General features: G+C 37.4%; 1 protein-coding gene across 1 annotated transcript in view; it reads right to left on the bottom strand.

Annotated features, from left to right (window-relative positions):
• INPP4B (inositol polyphosphate-4-phosphatase type II B) overlaps nt 1-20,080 on the bottom strand; it is a 917,092-nt gene that overhangs the window by 153,204 nt on the left and 743,808 nt on the right. Inside the window, 1 exon segment of the mRNA XM_078148459.1 lies at nt 18,325-18,531. Coding sequence (XP_078004585.1) covers nt 18,325-18,531 — 207 coding nt within the window.

Below are 20,080 nucleotides of genomic sequence, written 5' to 3'. Positions count from 1 at the left end.
GTAGCATGGTACCAACTGCCAAAACCAAACCAAGTCTGAGTATCTGTCTAAATAAGTTTAACTGACAGAAGTCTGAGTGGCATATGGTTGGTAGGGGTCAGGACATGGAGATGGATAGTGTTAGGGAAGTGCAGAAGCTGGTGGTAGGGGTCCAGCTCCAGACAGACACTAGAGTTTAAGGATTAGAAAATCCATTTCAGTTGGATTAGTGCAAGTGAGAGACTCAATCACAAAAAAAAATAACGTAGGAACTCAGTGTTGGGGAATTTGAGTTCCACGTTTGAAGCAAGGTCGACAACAACTGGCTTAATGCTGAGACAGTGAGTTACTGACAAAGTGCTCTAGATGAATCTGTCTTAGAGATGGCAGCAGGGCTAAACACATAGGTGGAAGGAACTGTGTCTAGGAATCCCAGCACCTAGGTCAAAATTAGTTAAGGAAAGGGGGTAGAGTGGGCAGCATACCATATACAGTCCAATCTGTACCCCCAGGAGAGCTAGAAAGGGGAGCAAAGTGGGTCCCTGAAGAGATAGTGTGATAGAATGTGAGCTCTCTGAAGGCAGGGACCATAGTGTGTGCTTAGTAAATGCTTGCTGACTTCATCTGCAATACTGCAGGGCAAGGAGACAGCCTAACACCCCCTCCACTCATTCTCTAATTTCTGATGGTAGAAACCCTCCACTCTGAACAGATGGTAGTGCCTTGGATAAAGACTTTGTTGCCCTGTACTAGTTATGGGCATATTATATACAAGGTGTGATTCAGTGGCTTCACATGTAAGTCTAATAAAATACAGGATTAGAGAAGTATGCAGATAATTGAAGGACAAAACATGAGGTGAATTGTTACATAGGTACACAGTCACTGACTGACATATGAATGAGCTTGGAAACCCCCAGGAAAATGGATGAACATGAACCAGAAAAAATATTTCTAAAGACGAATGAATACAGGGTAGTTCAAATTTGAAGCGGCTTGGGGATATTTGTAAAAGCTAGAACTGACCCAAGACTTGTAGTCTATCAATGAGGTCTATACTGACATACGTTACTCTATGCCATGTGAAATCAAACATCCCAGGACCAGTCACAAAATCAACAAATCCAATCCGTCAATTAGTAATTCTTGTTTTCTAGTAATCCCCAACATGAAGTACTCACTGAAAGGATGCTGGGTTCCTCACTGTCCCATAAACATGTCATTTTCATTCAACCTTTCTATCATTACTTACATTTAGCATATTAGTATAATTCAATGGCAAACAGTAAAGCTATTCAATAAATTTTTCATGCTGTTCCTGACCTAGAAAGCCTGCTTCCTTTCTCTCTACCCATAGGAATCATCCCGGTGTGCTAAATAAATAAATAAATAAAATGAACCAGCTCAAATCTAATAACCTCCTTGGAGGTTTCTCCCATTATTTCAGCCTGTCTTAATTTCCCCTTTTACTGAATGGTTCTAGTACTTAGTAGCTTATTCTACACACCGTTTTTACTATTTAATTATAAAATACATTGCCCTGTACTTTGTTACATATTCATTGGAATTCTTTTCCAGTCTCTTTGAGTGCTATCTGTATAGACAGGAAAACCTGGGTTCAAATTCAGCCTCTGACACTTAGTAGTTGTATGACCATGAATAAGTCGAGATTTATAGATCTTTAGAACAGCAAGAGAGCTTGGAGATCATCTAGCTTAAATTTTGAAAGATAAGCCTTGGAGAGATTAAATGATCTGTCCAAGAAATAACACAAGGCGTAAGTGGACAATAATTTCATACCACACATTTTGGAAAACTATCTGCTGTATCTATATAATAACACTATTCAGAGTCCTCAATGATGTAAGGAATGTAAAGTGCTTTACAAACCTTCATGAGCTACATAAATGTCAGCTATTTTCATTATTATGAATGTTGCTTCCTTTGTATTTCTAGTGCAGTGTCACACACAAGGTAGATTAATAAAAAATAAAACCGTTGATTGAATGAGTGAAAGGCTATTTTGATTCTACTACAGAGAATTGCATTAATGATCCTCATTTGGGTTTCAATATTGATTGCAAGGTCAGCCTCTCTACTGGATCTTATTCTTTCATTTTGAACCTATCAAAAGCAGGCTCTGGTTTGTGCTTCCTCCTGTGAGTAGTCTGAGCTGCCTGAATGTGGACCCAGTTGGCCCTTTGCTCTCCCCTCTCCTCTTCTCTCCTCTTTTTCCCTCCCCTACCCTCCCCCCCTCTTCCTTACTTAGCATATTCTGCCCAAAGGAAGGTAAATTTTGATGGCCAAAAGCTACCTAGTTAACTTGGGGTTTACTTGTTAGATTTCTTTCTCAAAGACCAAGCCTTAAACCCAATTCACTCTGGATCTCAAGGATAGGACAACAATAGGTCCCTGCCCAAGCACCACTTAATGGTTATTTTTTGGGCCCTCCTCTCTTAGAGTGAATGCAAATAGTAACTGTTTTTCTTTTGGCCAGCAACCCTAAGGGTCTTCCCCTTACAGTCAATTTTTTTTAACTTAAAGACTCACTTCTTAAAGAGGCCTATTAGTGAGAACCTGAATAGACCTTAGCTTGAAAGGGCCAGAGTCTCCCATTGCATCCTGAGCTATCTCTAGTCATCCTGATGAATATCTGGCCACTGGACCCAGATGGCTCTGGAGGACAAAGTGAGGCTGGAGGCTTTGAACAGCCCTCCCTCACTCAAATCAAAGTCAACTCCAAGTCACGTCATCGATTCCCTGATGTCATGGTCCTCTTGAGAATGAAAAACAAACTACAACCACAGTCTAAAGCAGAATTAGCTATATTAGTATATGATTAAGTGAATCATATTTATGGCTGCCAGTAGACAAAGAAAAAAAGTTCCAAAAGATAAAATGATTCATCTATTATTTTACTTTTCAACTGTTTGTTCAAGTCTGTATAGGTAACAGATATATGCAAAAGTGGTTCAAGTGTCTATATTGAATTTGTCAAAGGGGCCTTACAGAGGAAAGCCAAGTGATTAAACTTTGGGCAAGTTATTAGCTGGTCTGAGCCTCATTTTTTTCTAATTTTTAAAAGGAGGGAGATAGACTAAATATTTTCTAAGATGCTTTCCCAGCTTATAATCTTACAACCTGTGTAGCCTAAAAAATAATAAATAACATAAATAAAATTTAAAAAAAGTCAGTTCTGATGTTTTTTTTTTTTTGCGGGGGGTAGACACATTTCCATAAAATACAGTTGAAAACAGAATTAAATAGTGAAGCAACTTTTTGCCTTACTAACATAATACCCTCTAACTAAAACAACAACAAATCTGAATTGATTAATTTGGGACTATATAGACACAGCTAGACATCAATCTTTTGTCTACTTGATCAATACATTTGAGGTTAATGAGAACTTAACGGGGAAACTACCATCCCTGACAGTGAATCAGCTGTGAAGTGCTTAATGAAGCCCTTTGTCATTAAAAAAAAAAAAGGTCAGCATCCTGTCACACGTGTGTATTCCCATACCTATCTGTTTTGAGCATGGCAATGAATAAGGCAAGAAAGTGTGAAGTAGAGATGATGTCCAGCACAGTGACTACCTGGGAAATGTATCAATAAGGAAGAAAAATTCTCCTTTTAACAAATTCTGGTTTCAGGAGGGAAATGACCCTCGAATCCAAAAGATAAATGAAGGTGAAAATATGCTGATCGGTCATCGGCAAATGTAGACCTCGGTTGGATTCTCAGAATATTTCTGATTATATAGGTCTTGTTTTGAGTTTCTGCTCTTTCATGGAATAGTTATACATTTTAATGGACAGCAGTGACCTTTTGCTTAATCTTCTTTTATGGAATTTTAATACCAACTAAGCATTCTGAGCCCAGGTCTGCTAGAGAGAAGTTCTCAAATGTTTCACAGCTATTAAGAAAACAATCATGGAGCACTTAAAGGGATGATATGTGCACAAACAAGCTTAGTTGTCCTTTTATTCCATATATTCTCTTTGGAAGGTAGGAGCAGAGGTGTGACTAACTTTTGTCACAAATCAGAATGGGACAGGTGGCTCATGGCACACCCTTAGTTGTGGGGGAGGGGAATAATAGTTGGGGAAGTAGGCATATATATTCCAAGACATCATCTATTGCTGGAGAGGCCACTGGGGGTGCAGGGAGGGGGAGAAGAGGTATATGGATATTTCTTTTTATTAACTTCTTGCCAACTAAGCTATTCAAAGGATTACAAATTATATCAGCATCCTCTAACTTTGGTAGTTAAATGGAACAGTGGATAGAATGTTGGGAGTTAAGTTAGGAAAATTTGAGTTCCTATCTGGCCTCAGGCTCTTACTAGCTATGTGACCTTGGTGAAGTCATTCAACCTCTATTTGCTTCAGTTTCCTCAACTGTAAAATGGGAATAATAACAGTACCTACCTTACAGGGTGGTTGTGAGGCCCAAATGAGATAAAATTTGTAAAGTGCTTAGCACAGTGCCTGGCTCATAGTAGGTACTGTGTAAATGCTTATTCCTCCCCACACCACCCCCCTTAAAAAATGTGGTTTTCCTCTAGCAAAGCCCTAACATAACATTACTCCAGTTTCAGTTCTCTATGGGAAAGAATGGTTGCAAAATTGCATATATTTTAAATAGGGTCAGCAAGAGGACTATTTAATGCCCAAAGATACGGCTTTTGGTGAAAAGTATATGATTGGGTAAAACTGGGTGGTAAGGAAAGACCCAGTTAAAATGCTGGTCCTGCCTCAAACAAGATGCATCGGGGCTGCACCAGAGCAATTCTGATTGAAAAGAGCCATTCCTCTGCTCCTGGACATCTTGTTAAATGAAAAGGGAAAAAGTCAAGAATTTGGATTTGGGTCTTAAAGTCACAAAGAGTTTCTAGAGTCACAAAAATGCTAAAGAATATGAGTCAGGAATGGACTAGAAGAGTAAATTATGCTCTTGAAAAGAGGAGGGAAAAGAGAGAGAAGGGAATAGAATGAATACATCTGTTCATTATATTTCTAAGAAATGAGAAATAACAATGTTTATGAAGGCTGTTTTGGCTTCATGATGGGAAAATTGTAAAATATCACCACTCTCTACATCTTTTTATAATTAAAAAAAGATACTATGGAATATTTTTTTTCCTGGAAGATCTTTATCTTCATAGCTGTTGATACAGTTTCAAGGTTTACTTTTTTAGAGGACTTTGGTTGTATTGGTGTAGGGAATTTGTTAGGAAGAACCTTCATCTACCAAGGTAGATCAGCACCTGCTCTTAACTCCTAGTCTTGGAAAGTTTCCTGGATAGGGGGTGTAGAGGTGGCATTGGGAGATAAGTGACTTAGCTAGAGGCACATAGCCAGAATATGTCAGGGACTAGACTTGAATTCAGATCTTTCCTTATTTCTTAAGTAATTCCTTACTTCCTCCAAGACAGGTCTCTACCCACTATGCTATCATCTTCATGCTTTATCCTTCATAATAACAACTACCACTTATACATCTTTACGTACATCTTTTTACTTGATTTTCCCAACAATCTGACAGCAGTGTAGTGCAATGTGTGAGTCTACTCATATCTGACAGACAATTGTTAAGCTTTCAGTACTTGCAGTCTTGGAAATCAGCAAGCAGTACAAATCAGGGCTTAATTTATTGTTTTGTTGATACACTGCTTTTTTATTGTCTAGACTTAAGAAAAAAGATGGAGAAAATATTAATAATACAGGTTAAACTTCTTAAAAGTAGGTCATGGATTTTCAGAAAGTCGGTTGTTAAACACTGAAATAGAGGTCCAGAGACATAGAATGACTTACTTAAAGTAATGTTTCTTTGTTTGCCATGGGATTCAAACCCAAGTCTTCTAACTTGATTTTTAGTGCTTCTTCCACTGCATCACTCCTGTCTCATATTAGCTTAAGAGGACATAGCTTTGGCTTTTACGACATGTGGAAGTGAGGACTGAACTATATGATATATGGAAACCTATAGATCTGGCATCATAGGATCTTTGAGTTGGAAGGGACCTCTGAGAGCTCAGGTAGTCCAGACTTCTAGATAGTGCAAAGGATCCCTTTGTGGATTGCTCCACGAAGTCCTGGAGACTAGTATGGGACCAAGTCCCTGTATTTGGCAGATGAGCCAGCCCCTTCAGATAGCTCCCAGAAGCTACATCAGGGGCTGATAGATCTGAGAACTCTAATTGTTACAAACGTTCTCCTTGGAATTGAGCTAAAGGCTGTTTCTCAGAAATTTTGACCATTTCATCCTAGTTCTACCCTCTACTTTTACAAAGAATTTGTGATTGCTCTTCCATGTGATAGCCCCTTCTGTGAGAGGTAAGAAACAATTATTTTTCCATACAAGGAAATTGAGAGAAAAGGTAGCTCTAGGTCAGAGGATCTAGAACTGGCTAAAAGTGGATGAAATTGGTTGTTTGGTTAAAGAGGCTGGAAGCAGGACAAAGGTTAAGCTTTACTTAGAGTGCCCATGTGTAATGGGCTCATTAATGCTAACTTCTCTGCCCAGAGGAGAGCACTAACACAAAACTAGGCACATTTGATATGCTAACGGGGCAGGGGGCATGTTATGAAGTGGTAGTATCAGGAAGATTGTGACCTGGAATAACAGGGACCAATCCCAGCTCTGAAGGGAGGGACAAGAAGGAACTAATTGCATAAAAGGCTTGCTCTGGTGTTTGTTGGGGTGTGTATCTTTTTTGGGGAGTACCACACCCCCCCACTTCCTGCAAGAACCGTAAATAAACGTCTCCTTCGTTCACTTCAGTTTAAGTTTTGTTTCTTAAGGGAGGACAGAACTCCGCATGGTATGTTTCCAGGGGAGCAATGAGTTGTGACTGCATGCTTGGGCTAAACCACTAACCCTACCAAGGAGTGACTGAACCCCATTTCTCACACTTCAATATAGGTCAGGTTGACTTTCAAAGACCTGTGTCCAAATCCTGCCCCAGAAACTTAATAGCTCTGAGATCCTGGGCAAGTCCTTTAACCTTTTTCTGCCTCAATTTCCTTAAGTGTAAAATGGAATTAAAATAGTACCTATCTTACAGGATTTTGGGGGGTCAAAAAGCATAAAACGTATTCTGAAATCCTTTAAGTACTATTTAAGTGTCAATATTATCATCATCACTGTTATTTTATCATTAAAGACAGCTACACCAAGTCCTTCTCTGCTTTCTTCAAAAACTTTTATGCTCCTCCCTCCCCCAATTTTTTCCTCATGTTTATAGGTTCTAATGAAATGAGAAGGGAATGAAGCACCCATATTTTAAAGGACATAATGCACTCTTAGATCACTAGGTATATTCTGTTTCCCTGTAGGAGATAATTCACATCTTAGTGTCCTGCAAAAGAGTTCATTCTCTCTAGAAACAAGAATGATTTACTTTCTTCTAACCAAGAAGAAGTCTATTTTCCAGCCACTGAAAGAATCAAGCAACAATCTATGCTGACTAGTCCTGGGAATGGATACTTTTACATTATTTATGACACAAGTTGTTTGTTTGTTTGTTTTCTTCCTTAGAGAGACAGTCAAAAATACCTGTAAGCAGATGACAAGAAGCGATAGGAATAAAAGTCACCAAAGATTGCCAATAGAGGTAGTATCTGCCTAAGCATTTTTTTCCCTCAACAGTCAGGAAATGTTCACTTCTTTCCATCCCCACCACTACCAAATATAGCAATATAAATAGTGCTATCAATAACTCTGTCAAGGATGAGCATTAGTAGCTGTTCTAGACATTAGAGAAAGAGGTGGTGCAAAAAGAATAGTTTAAAGATAGACTTGTTGCCCATTTAAATCATTTTCCAAAAGAAGTCTCTCTAATAACCAAAGATGAAGAAGATGTATTTACAAGAAATATGTCTCAAACATGACAGACATGTAGGATAGTGGTTAGAGAGTGGACTCGGTGTACTCTGGGTTCAAAGCCCACCGCAGACATTTACTAGTTATGAAGCCAGGAGCAAGTCAACACACCTAAATAAATGCCAATTTCCTTATTTGTACAATGGGGGAAAATAATGCCACTATTTACTACCTCATAGGATGGTTATAATGAGTAAATTAAGATAACAGGCATAAGGCAGTTTCCAAACCTTGAACTACTATAGAAATCCCAGCTACTATTAATAACTCTCTCTCTCTCTCTCTCCATATATATATATATATATATATATATATATATATATATATATATATATATATATATCTATATATATATATATATATATCTATATCTATATCTATATCTATATCTATATATCTATATCTCAGTTTCTTTAAAATCTAGCAACATTTACTAAAAACAACAACAAAAAAGGCTAAGGGTTAAGTAAAGTAGCTCATACTTTCTAATTATTGGGCTTGAAGTCATTTTATTCTAATGAAGTGAGCAATTCTTACCCACTTTAAGAATGGGTCATCAGGCCAAAGGTTAGTCCGATACTAGCAATATATACATACATCCACGTACATGTTTATATGTATGTATATACACATATATCTTTGTGTGTGATATATATATATATACATATATATACAATGCATATTTATATATTGCTAGATTTACATATGTGTATATGGATATATGCATATATATGTACATGTATACATATATATGTATATATATGTAAATATAAAATGAATTTTGAAAAAGTTTCTCTAGTTTTCCATTTTATTTTGCTGGTGCAGACTTGACTAAAGAGCCAGAAGTCAGCAATTAGTAAGAGCATTGTTTATGTTTTGGCAGTTTCCCGAGTTGAGCTTAAAAGATCTCAGCCTTGGACTTGTCCATAGAACAGCAGTTCTTCACATAAATCAGCAATATTGTGAAGAAGATAGCCATTATTTAAAGCAGCAAAAATTGGGTCAACTTAATAGTTTTGTAGGAATGACACGCTTTCATATTTCGGACAAACTAATCTTGGAATCCCAGCTGCTAGAAGCATCTGTTCCATTTCATGTAGATAAAGAAAAGCAATATGTCAACCTTACTGATTCAAAGTCTAAGAATACCACATCTATGGTTTGGCACAGATTGTAATAAAACCCCAAAACATTCCTTTGGGCTTTAATTGTTTTCTGACTTCTCAAGAAAACAAACCTTTAAAGCATTCAATCATTTAATAACTAAAACTCAGCAAAAGACTGGGTATTTTGGGGAGCTTCTCTCTCTGACTTCTCTTCCCGCCATATTGACTGGATGACTGTAATCTAAAAACCATCATTTTTCCCCATTGCAATCAAGAGCAAAAGGAGAAAGAACAGCCTTTAAATACATTTAGAAGTATGATGCGTCTCCTTCCTAATCAAAGATGGAATGGGTATAACTCATGCTTTAATATTGAGGGATCAGTAGTGATTCACTAACATTTATTAATTTTCAAAATGTTTATCATCATTCTCAATAGTTGGCATTTTATGAGGTACTATAAAGTCTATATGTTTTATATATTATACATTTTAACTACTTTATAATGTAACTAATATATAACTAATTTATATATTTAACTATATATTTATATAACTATATTTATATATAATTTATTTTATGTATTTTATATACTATATATTTTAACTATAATATAACTAATATATAATATAACTAATTTATATATTTTATATGTTTTAATTACATTTTCTCATTCAATCCTCACAATAAACACTCAAGGGGCTATCACGTTTTTTTTTTTTTTTGTACAAATGAGTAAGCTGAAGCTCGGAGATATTAAGTTACTTGCCCATGATCACATAGCTGGTTGGGGGTAGGTTTCCCCTGATCCTGGTTCCAATATTCTTCCAGCTGTGTCATGCTTCCTATACACTATACTACGTCATATATAGCTATGTTCCATTTTTCAGATTTGCCAATTTATAAAATACAGGAAAAAGAATTTTAAAAAAATCAAACTATCAGCAAATACAGGAGTTCCCCTTTTTGAATGCATCCAAGAATGGTAAGCCAGTCTCTCAAGGTGTTTTAATGATAACATGTCCTTTAGAGTTGACAAAACTCTTGTAATTGCTGTTCAAAACAAATTGAAATCTATACTTTCTGGCAACAAACTAGGTCCAGCTAATTGGCACTTAATTAGATGCTTCAAGCTACTTTCTTCATCTTCTTTGTAGGATCATCTTTCATGGACCATTTCCTACATGTTGGTTTACCCCAGGTCTCTGACCTGGGCCCTTTTCTCTCTCTCTCTCTCTCTCTCTCTCTCTCTCTCTCTCTCTCTCTCTCTCTCTCTCTCTCTCTCATTGATCTCATCAGTTCTTCTGGTTCAATGGTCACATTTAGGAAGACAGCTTCTAGATTTGCCTCTGCAGCCCTCATCTTTCTTCAGAGCTCCAGTCTCACATCCTCAGCTAACTGCTGGGTCATAACCTGGATGTTCTGGTTAGAGCTCAAACTCAAACACGTTTACGACTGATCTCATTATTGTTCTCCTCAATCACCATGTCTTCTAAAGCTTCCAATTGCTGTCAAAGGCATTGCCATCCTTCAAATGACCCAGGCTCACGATCTAATAGTCTTCTTCAAATCTTAATTCCTGCTTTGTGCCACCCCTTCTCCTCATCCAACAGGTATCTAACTGGTCATCAAATCTTTTCATTCTAACTTATACGATATCTCTCATATCGTTCATCTTTGGCAGCACAATGGATGGAGTGCTGGACTTGGAATCAGGAAGATCTGAGCTCAGATCCAGCCTCAGACTCTTATTTATTCATTGGGTGACCCTCACACCAATCATGTAACCTCAGTTTGCCTCAGTTTCCTCATTGTAAAATGGGGGATAACACCTTTCTTCTAAGGTTCCTGTGAGAACCAAACAGGATGATCATTTTAAAATACTTAGCATAGGGCCTGGTACATACTAAACACTATATGAATGTTAGTTATTATTGTTGCTCTTGTTGTTGTGTTCTTCTCTCGCCATTCAGCCACCCTCTTATTCAGGATCCTGTCCTTTCTCGCCTGGACTATTAGAACTACCTCCTAATTGGTCCTCATGTCTGAAATATCCTCTTTGCATCCATCCTTCACACAGGTACCAAAGTGATATCCCAAAAGCATAGGTCTCATTATGTCACTGCCCTGCTCACAAATCTTCAGCAGCTTTCTCCACTCTAGGCTGAAATGCAGAGCTCCCCTGTTTGCCATTTGAGATTTTACAATCTGACTCCAAGCTATGTGTATAAACCGACTTTATATTGTTCTCCCTTAGGCATTCTATGTTCCTCCCAAACTGGCCTGGTTGCTGTTTCCTGCACTTGCCATTGCATTTCTCGTCCTGCTTCTGAACAGGCTGTCCCTTGTGCCTGGGAGCTTTGCTCTTCATCACTCCCACTTCCTGGAATCCTCAATTGCCTTCAAGGATCATCTCAAGTGCCACCACCAACAAGAGGCTATCTTAGATTTGCCCAGTTGCCAATGATCCCCCTACCCCTACCTAAATTACTTTGTATTCAGTTTTTATATTTATTTGTTCTGTGTACATATGTTTTTCTCCCAATAAATAAGGAAAGGAATTGTTCTGTTTTTGCCTTTTATCCATGATGGCTGACACATAGTAGGTGTTTAATGAATACTTGTAAAACTGAATCCAGTCCATAAGGAAATATGAATCCTGGATAATGGATTTGTGGCTGAGAGGGAACTCAAGATCATCTAGCCCAAATCCCTCAATTTACAGAGTAAGAAACTGAGGCAGATTGAGGGGAGGTGAGTTGACTAAGGTCACAGAAATAGTAAATAGCAGGATTACATTGTTAATCTAGGTTGTTTGCCTAAATCCTGGGCCCTTTTCCCTGCGCCATACCACACGGGATAGTAGTCTAGGCCTCGAGTCAGGAAGACGTGAGTTAAAATCTGGTCTTACACATTACTACCTGTGCAACCCTGAGGAAGTCACTTAACTGCTATCTGCCTCAGTTTCCTCAAATATAATATGACAATAATAATAGCACCAACTTATAGGGTTAAGAATCAAATGCGATAATATTTGTAAAGCATTTATGATGACTTTTCTTCCTTCTTTCTTTTCCTTCCTTTACTCCTTCTTTTGTCCCTTCCTTCCTTTTTTCTTTCTTCCTCCTTTCCAACCTTTCTTTTTTCCTTCTTTCATCCTCTCCTTCCTTCTTTTCTTCCATCTTTCCTTTCTCCTTTTCTTCCTTTCTATTTTCCTTCTTCCTCCTCTCCCTCTATCTTTTCTTCCTTCCTTCCATCTTTCCTTCTCTTTTTCTTCTTTCCTCCTCTCCTTCCTTCTTCCCTTCCTTTGTTCCTTCTTCTTTCATTCCTTCTTCCCTCCCTTCCCCAAGGCTGTATGAACTTACACCATATCATTTGAAAATAATATGCAATAATTGTTTCCACCTGTGATAAAACCACTTAGAAGTCTATTTAATTCTCTGGGCTATTTTCTCTTCTAAGTGTTTCTGCCATTGAAAGAAATGATCTTCCTCTTTATATCTGAAAGCTGTTGTAAGTATGGAAACCTAGTCATTTTTTTCCTCCAAAATAAGATATTAACAAGATGGGAGAAGAGGAAGTTTAAAGTGACTTTTGCCAAGACTAAAAACACTTCTTGTAATTAGGGAAATCTTAACATGAGGATTATATATTCTGCCTACTTCAGAGAAGCACAAATGCACACATGGAGCCTTGGCTTGCCAGGAGACGTGTGGAGGAGGGGACAGGGGGATATGATAATCGGTGTCAGAGGGCTTATACAGCACTTTAGGATATCAACAGATGACTTGAAGTAGAAAAAAATTGAAAAAGAATCTGATTCCCCATGAATTATGTCTATTGAGAGTATATATTTTCCATTCTCTATTTTCTTATGTCAAAAAATATGGTCTTCTATATCACACCGTGGGCTCTTAAATAGGCTGTTCCCCATGCCACCTGAAAATAATCTCTCCTCATGCTTTTGAAGTTTTGGCCATCTAACTCAACCTGAACTTCATGCCTAACAAGATGCCATAAAGTTTTTGCTTGAATACATCCACCAGGGGAGCATCACCATCTGCCACGACAGCCCATTTTAGTTTTGGACAGTTCTAATTGTTAGGAATGTTTGCAAACTTTTGCTTCTTTGCCACTAATTCTGCCCTCTGAAAAACAAACCAAACAAGCCTAATCCCTTCTTCCATATTACAACCCTTCAAAGACTGAACAACTCTCATGTCCCCCAGTCATCTCTTCTCTTGCCTGCATATCTCTGGTTTCCTCAACAGTTCCTCAAATTGCACGATCCCAAGGCTGTTTGCCATCTTGGCTGCAATTTTCTCAATGCTCTTCAGTGTATCAATGACCTTCCTAAAACATGGCACCCAGAATTGAATCCAGTCCTGCAGATGTAGTCTAATCAGGACAAATGACATCAGGACCTTTACCTCCTTATGCTTAGATACTACAATTCTCCTGCTGTAGTCATATATAATATTAATGTTCCTGGCAAATGGAATAGCAACTGGAACTGTAATGTTATTGGTAAAAGGAACTCTCAGATGAGGAAAATACTGTTAGCAACATGAATCAACATCATTTCTGAAAGATATTCTTAGAAAGTTGCCTAGCACATTTTGAGGTTAACTGACTTACCCATGGTCACATAGTCAATATGTATCAGAGGTGAGACTTGAATTCAGGTCTTCCTAACTCAGAGACTGTCACTTTACCTAATCTGCTATACTGGCTTCTTAATAATCATCCACTAAAACCCCATATTTTTAAAAGATGAATTGCTATCTAGCTATGCCTCCCCTAGCTTGCCATTAGGTCTGATTTTTTTGAACTCAGGTACATAACTTTATATTTATCTTTTTAAATTTTTTTATGTTAGATTGACTGCCTATAGCCTAACCAGTCAAAATCTTTTTAGATCTTGACTGTCATAGAATGTTAAGTGCTGCTCCTTAGTTTTATGTGCTCTGCAAATAAGATAAGCATGGCATCTACACCTTTATCCAACTCACTGATAAAATAGCATAGGAACAAGCAGAAATACCTGGGGTTTCCACTAGAGACCTCCTTCCAATTTGACTTTGAAGCAGGCATGACTGTACTGTATTGTGAGTCCAGACAGTCAACTAGTTCCAAATGTAGTTAACTGTACCTCCATCCATGCTACTTATCTCTATGTTGTCCACAAGGACAGTATGAGAAACATTGTCAAATGCTTTGCTAATACTTAGGAATCTATGTTCTGGGCGTTCCTCTAATCTATCATTCTAACAATCACATGTGGTTATGTGGTTAGTTAGTTCTTTATTATAAATTTACAGATACTCACCAAACATCTATTTAATAATGTTTTAGAATTTAGTCAGGAATCATATCAAGCTCACTCATTTCTATTTTTCAGTTGACACCCTTTCCTTTTTAATTTTTTTTTAATTGGGACATTTGCCTTTATGTAGTCCTATGAAACCTCTCTCATGTTCCATAGTTGTTCAAATACAATGACTCAGCAGTCATGTTCACCAGTTCTTTTGGTACTCTGGGTGAATTCCCTTGGACCTGTTGACTTGAAGTCATTGAGGAAAGCAAAGCCATTCTATGACTATTACTAAAGCCATTCTATTCTATTAACTTGGGTTTCAACTCCTTGGTAGGCATATATAGAGCTTTGCAAATATAAAAGTATGATAAAAACGGTAGCAATGATGATGATTATATGCCATCTTTTCTAGTGCAAAGCATCATTCTCCTTGACAGAAAACAGGCCTTCTCTTTGTTGTCCATTATAATCTGATTTACACTGATCAACAGTTCTAGATTTCCTTTGTTCCTCTTTTCTCCCATACCAAAGAGCTTTAAAACTAAGAACTTTTCATTACACTTAGCTTTCTTTGCCAATGTCAGCTCATTATTCATTTTTGTACCCTACACTTTTCTCAAAGGACTAATGGATACTTTTGAATTCATCTTGAGTTACCTGCCCTCTCTTCTGTCTTTTCAACATGCTTTTCAGAAAATCTAAGTTGAATGATGTTTCCTGTTCATGCGCATTGTTATCTTTTGACAATTCCAGTGTTTCCTTATTATTAGAATAATCTCTCTTTGAAAGGTTCCCATCTCTCCTGAGTCAACTTCCCCTAGGAAGGAGAAGGAAAAGGGTAAAGGGATTCTACCTGTTCTTTCTCTAAATCCATTGCAAGCTGTGTGTGCCAGCATATAACTTGAATTTCTTTTCTTCATCATGAATTCCAAGACAAATCTCTCCAAGTTTCTATCTTTTCTGCTTAACCTACCAGTTCCTGATTGTTGATGAAAATCCAGTTTAGAAGAGCAGTTACACTTGTTGCTTCTTCTATCTTTTGAAGAATGACTATCATTAAGGTAAATCAAGACATTAGCTTTGCTGCTTAAGGCAGAGAGACAGAACTCTATTGGATATTCAGGCAATTGAAGTCCCCCATCAACCATACCATTCCTCTGTGCCAGGATTCTTAACTTTTTAGGGTGTCATGGCCCCGTTTGGCAGTCAGGTGAAGCTTATGGATCCCTTCTCAGAATACTGATATTATTAAGTGCATAAAATAAAATATGTAGGGTCACAAAGTAAATAAATCATATGAAAATACTGATATCTCTCTACATATCTATCTGTATTTCCATAGCCATCTATTCATCTAATAATCCATCTATCCATCCATCCACCTCTCTGTCTCCCTCTCCCTCTATCTATCTATCTATCTATCTATCTATCTATCTATCTATCTATCTATCTATCTATCTATCTATCTATCTATGTTAGTTATTTAGTTCATGGATGCCAAGCTTGCAGTCTGTTTCCTCAAGTCTTGATCTAATTGCTCCTTTTGTCCAAGTCATCTGGCTCAGAGGTGTGCTGGAGCATGGTCGAACTTAGAAAGTCAGTTGTCACATTTCCATGTGACCTTAAAAATTGGCAAGCTCCACAAATCAGGGCTTGATGTATTTTGTCAATTGTCTAGGCTTCAGAAAGTGCTGGAAAAAATGTTAATAATGCAGATTAAACTCAAACGTTTATTTTGCAAACTTTTTTTTTGGTTAAACAACTTGTTGTTAAACATTTACCAGCACATCCCTGTGTATACTCCAACGATAAAATCAATTTTGTTTCTCTCTCTTAGCCTAAATACATGTCATTTTTTGGGAGGCAATCAGGATTACGTTACTTGCCCAGGCTCACACAGCTAGTAAGTGTCTGAGGCCAGACACTCCTGACTGCAGGTCAGGTTCTCCTGACTGCAGAACTGCTGCTGTATTCACTGTACCACCTAGCTGCCCCTAATATATGCTATTTTCACTCATTCCCATTCCTATATTTTCTCACGTCACACTCTTACCCGAAACAATGCATGTACAATCCATACACTATTCATACATACCCCTAACACAATATAATAAGCCACTGTTAGAATAAGGAATTATTTGAATGGCAGGGGGAATGGCTGCTTTCATTTCTACTCCAATTTTCTTGGGCCATGAGAGACATTCTGTACCATTATTCCTAATTTTTATTTGGTTTTGGACCACGCTTCAGACATATTACCATATAACATTCTTAAAGCCAAATTATCTTTAGATAACTTCATTTTTTTTTCACATGACACTTTCAAGAAAGAGCAAGTCCTAAGAGTAAGTCAAAGTTTTAGAGATTGCTATTACTCAAGAGCCAGTAATGCAAGTTTGAATTATTACATCCTGAGAAAGAAAATAGTTTAAATTTGTATCTAGTACTGAAAAGGCTCATTTGCAAATTCATGCGAATGTATTTTTTAATTATTCAAAATGAAAAAAAAAGTGTAAAAACCAGAACTATTTCTTTTCAATCCAATTTTCAAAAATCTTTTCAATCCAAAGACAAAGGCTTTCTTTTTGTTTGCAAGTATAGAAAGTTCTCACCCTTTATCTATTTTTAATTTCCTATGCCATTGGTAAATACATGTTCCTCAATGAAGTCTTGGACTTTAAGTCTCCTGAGAGGTGTTCCTTTCACTAGCAACAACCTGTGGTCAGTTCGGGTGCTGTCTTATGCCTGTCATAGCAATGCCCTACTGAGAACTGCTTCAAAGTTCCTTTTTACATCTCTATAACTAATGATCTGGTCATTAACTGTTATGGTTTTCTACTGACATGTCAAATGTTCTAATGACATGTCAAAAAACTATCAAGTGTTCAGAGAAATTGTGGCCTAGCACACATCACAGGTGTTCAACAAACATTTGATATATTAATGAATGCATGAATGGGAACTACATGAAAAAAAAGGTCACTAAACAGATTACATTTGTTGTATGCTAAATGTTATCCTATTAACTTCAATTTTAAGGGGAGGGGTACAGAACAATTATGGGAATAAAAGGGATGACTTTTGGTTATACTTGGACTTCTAAAGCATGGATACAGTCACAGGGCAGCATACTTTAAATAGAAAATATATAGTGGTCTGCAATCAAAATGTGAAGGCATTTACCAGAGTAGTAAAGAATGAAAAAGAGTGACAACAGCAATTGCTAATTCCTAGCAGAGTGATTTCATTTGCTATTGACCAGATATACTTATAGCTTTGAATAAACTGAGGAGGTAAAAAAGAATAAAGAAAAGTTAACTCATATACTTTAGAAAAAATAATTTTTATTGGAAGAATCTATCTTCCTTATCAAAAACAAAATGTTATGATTCTACTCATCAGTCTGAACACCAACCTATCTTTTCTTATTGCAGAAAAAAAAATTCTCTGGATAGGGAAAAATTTATCAGTTCAAACTTCCTTTAAGTACTTTTATAAGAGAGTTGGACCATGTAAATCACTCTCTAAAAGCCTTTCTAAATTATAAGAAGGAAAAAAGTATCATTGTTTAATTGAATGTTTAATTAATGTTTATTATAGCCAGCATATTCATTTCAAGCCAAATTTATGAGAGAGTCGAATTTTGTTTTTTATGCACTGTATGTGCTCTTTATAGAGCAGTGCGCAGTTTATAGTGCATGGCATAATCAATGTAGTATATTTATGCCCATTTTACAGGGCTTGGGATATAATTTTACTATTTAAGTGCTTATAGTGTTTTATAGTTGCTGTATCTTTGCTTTTATGACATAATATTGGTCATTTGTCACAAAATCCTTGGTCAGGAACACAACACCCAATTTCAGTTCTGTTCCTACAGATATATGTGATCTGCTTTATGACAATTTGTTTTATGCTTTAGCTTCCAGGAATGTGTTTTGGTTAGAAGGGGAGACCTACCTTTCCTATGCTTTTCTGTTTGTGAGTACATACTCATTCAAAAGCAGGGGAGAGAGGTCAGAGAGATCCTTACCCACTCTTCTTCATCATAGTCCGAGTGATGTGGGATAGAATCTTGTCTTTGGATAGGGGGCAGGGACCCTGCAGGTTTAGCCTCTTCCTCCCCAGTGTTCTTGGGAGTGGGTGATTTCTTGAGGACACAGCCTGGCCGGGCTGTGTAGAGAGCTAAGAGGGCACTTCTGACCAGCTGATCCTTAAAGGCGTGCACGAAGACCTCCGTCTGGAAGAAAAGGGACAGGGATTAAGAACACCAGGAAGATCGGTACCAAAAATATTTCAAGCAAAGATAATTATCAGAGGTAATATAAAGACAATATTAGCAAAGTGCTTAGTACAGTACTTGCTACATAGTAGATTCCAAACAAATTACCTTTTCCCTTCTCCCTCCCTTTCTGTGATTCCAAAGAACTGGAAACAAAAGGGGTACCCATCGATTGGGGAATGATGAACAAATTTTCATAAATGAATTTAATGCAATACTACTATATTGTTGTAAGAAATGATGAAGGGGATGATTTCAGAGAAACCTGGGAAGACTTGTATGAACTCACACAGGTAAAGTGAGCAAAAGAACCAGGATAGCTTGTGCAATAAAAACAACATCGTAAAGACAGACTTTAAAAGATGTAAGAAAGCCAATCAATGTGAAAACCAACCGAGATTCCAAATGATTCATGGGGAAATACACACCCCACTTCCTACAGAGAACTGATGGACCTAGTTTGCAAACTGAGACATATTTTTTGGATATGACCAGTGCATCAATTTGTTTTGCTTGACTATTCATATTTGTTACATGGGTTTTGTTTTCTTTTTTTCCAGAGGGAAAAATAGAGGGTGGGATAAAAAAAAAATTGTGTTAATTGGGAGGAAAGAGCCAGTAGGGGGCAGGATCTCTGCACCAAGCTGGGATAGGGAAGGGCATTGTAGACTTGTTTCTCTTAAGTACTATGTATGATAGTGTAAGTATAAGAGAGAAAGAAAACTAATCATACCAATCAGTGGTAAATAGTGCAGTTTGGGAATGCTGCCAAGCTCTGGAGCTATTCTGTTCTAAAAGTTAATGCAGACGTAGTATAGATACTATAAAAACCATCTGTTTCCATAGCCTTTTCTTGCCTCATGACAAATCCTATCTCTGGAGATGGTTTTCAGTGGGAATAACCATTTCAACAGTAACTACCTGATGCTTTTTTTTAATGTTGGGAGAAAATACTACTTATCCTTGATATTTTGAGCAAATTATTAAGGCAGAAGACGCACAGGTAGATTGATTGAAAGGGGTGCAGAGGTAGCAGACTATGTTTTCCTCTTGGACACAGCTCATAGCACAAATAGGAAGGAAGGTTTTGCTGTCTTCCTTATTGTTACTCTCTAAACTCTCCTGCCACAAATTTGTTATGGTGATGTTCAGTTGTTGGCAGAATCTCTATGGAACAATGTCTAGTGGGGTTTAATCATTGGTGGTAAATACCCAATAACCGCAATAGAAGTGACAGCTACCTTCTGATGAAGGATTTCATTTCATGGATTATCTAATAAATGTGCCATGTCTTTGGCGAGACAAAATGTGGGAGGTGCAGTCCTTGAATTTATATATTATATTATATTATACTTAGCAAGAGGCAATGAGGACACAGGGCCAGCCTTAGGGTCTGGAAGGTGGGGTTTCAAGTCTTGCAAATCATTACCAAGTCTGCTACATACTGGCTAAATTATCATGAGCAAGTCTCTTAACCTCCCAGCACCCTTGAGGAAAATCTCCAACA

This window comes from Phascolarctos cinereus, unplaced genomic scaffold (genome assembly GCF_003287225.1).
Source record: "Phascolarctos cinereus isolate Bilbo 61053 unplaced genomic scaffold, phaCin_HiC Scaffold_9;HRSCAF=440, whole genome shotgun sequence".
In the NCBI taxonomy this organism is placed as follows: Eukaryota; Metazoa; Chordata; class Mammalia; order Diprotodontia; family Phascolarctidae; genus Phascolarctos; species Phascolarctos cinereus.
The sequence above is the reverse complement of the archived record's forward strand: the minus strand, read 5'-3'. Positions and strand labels throughout refer to the sequence as shown.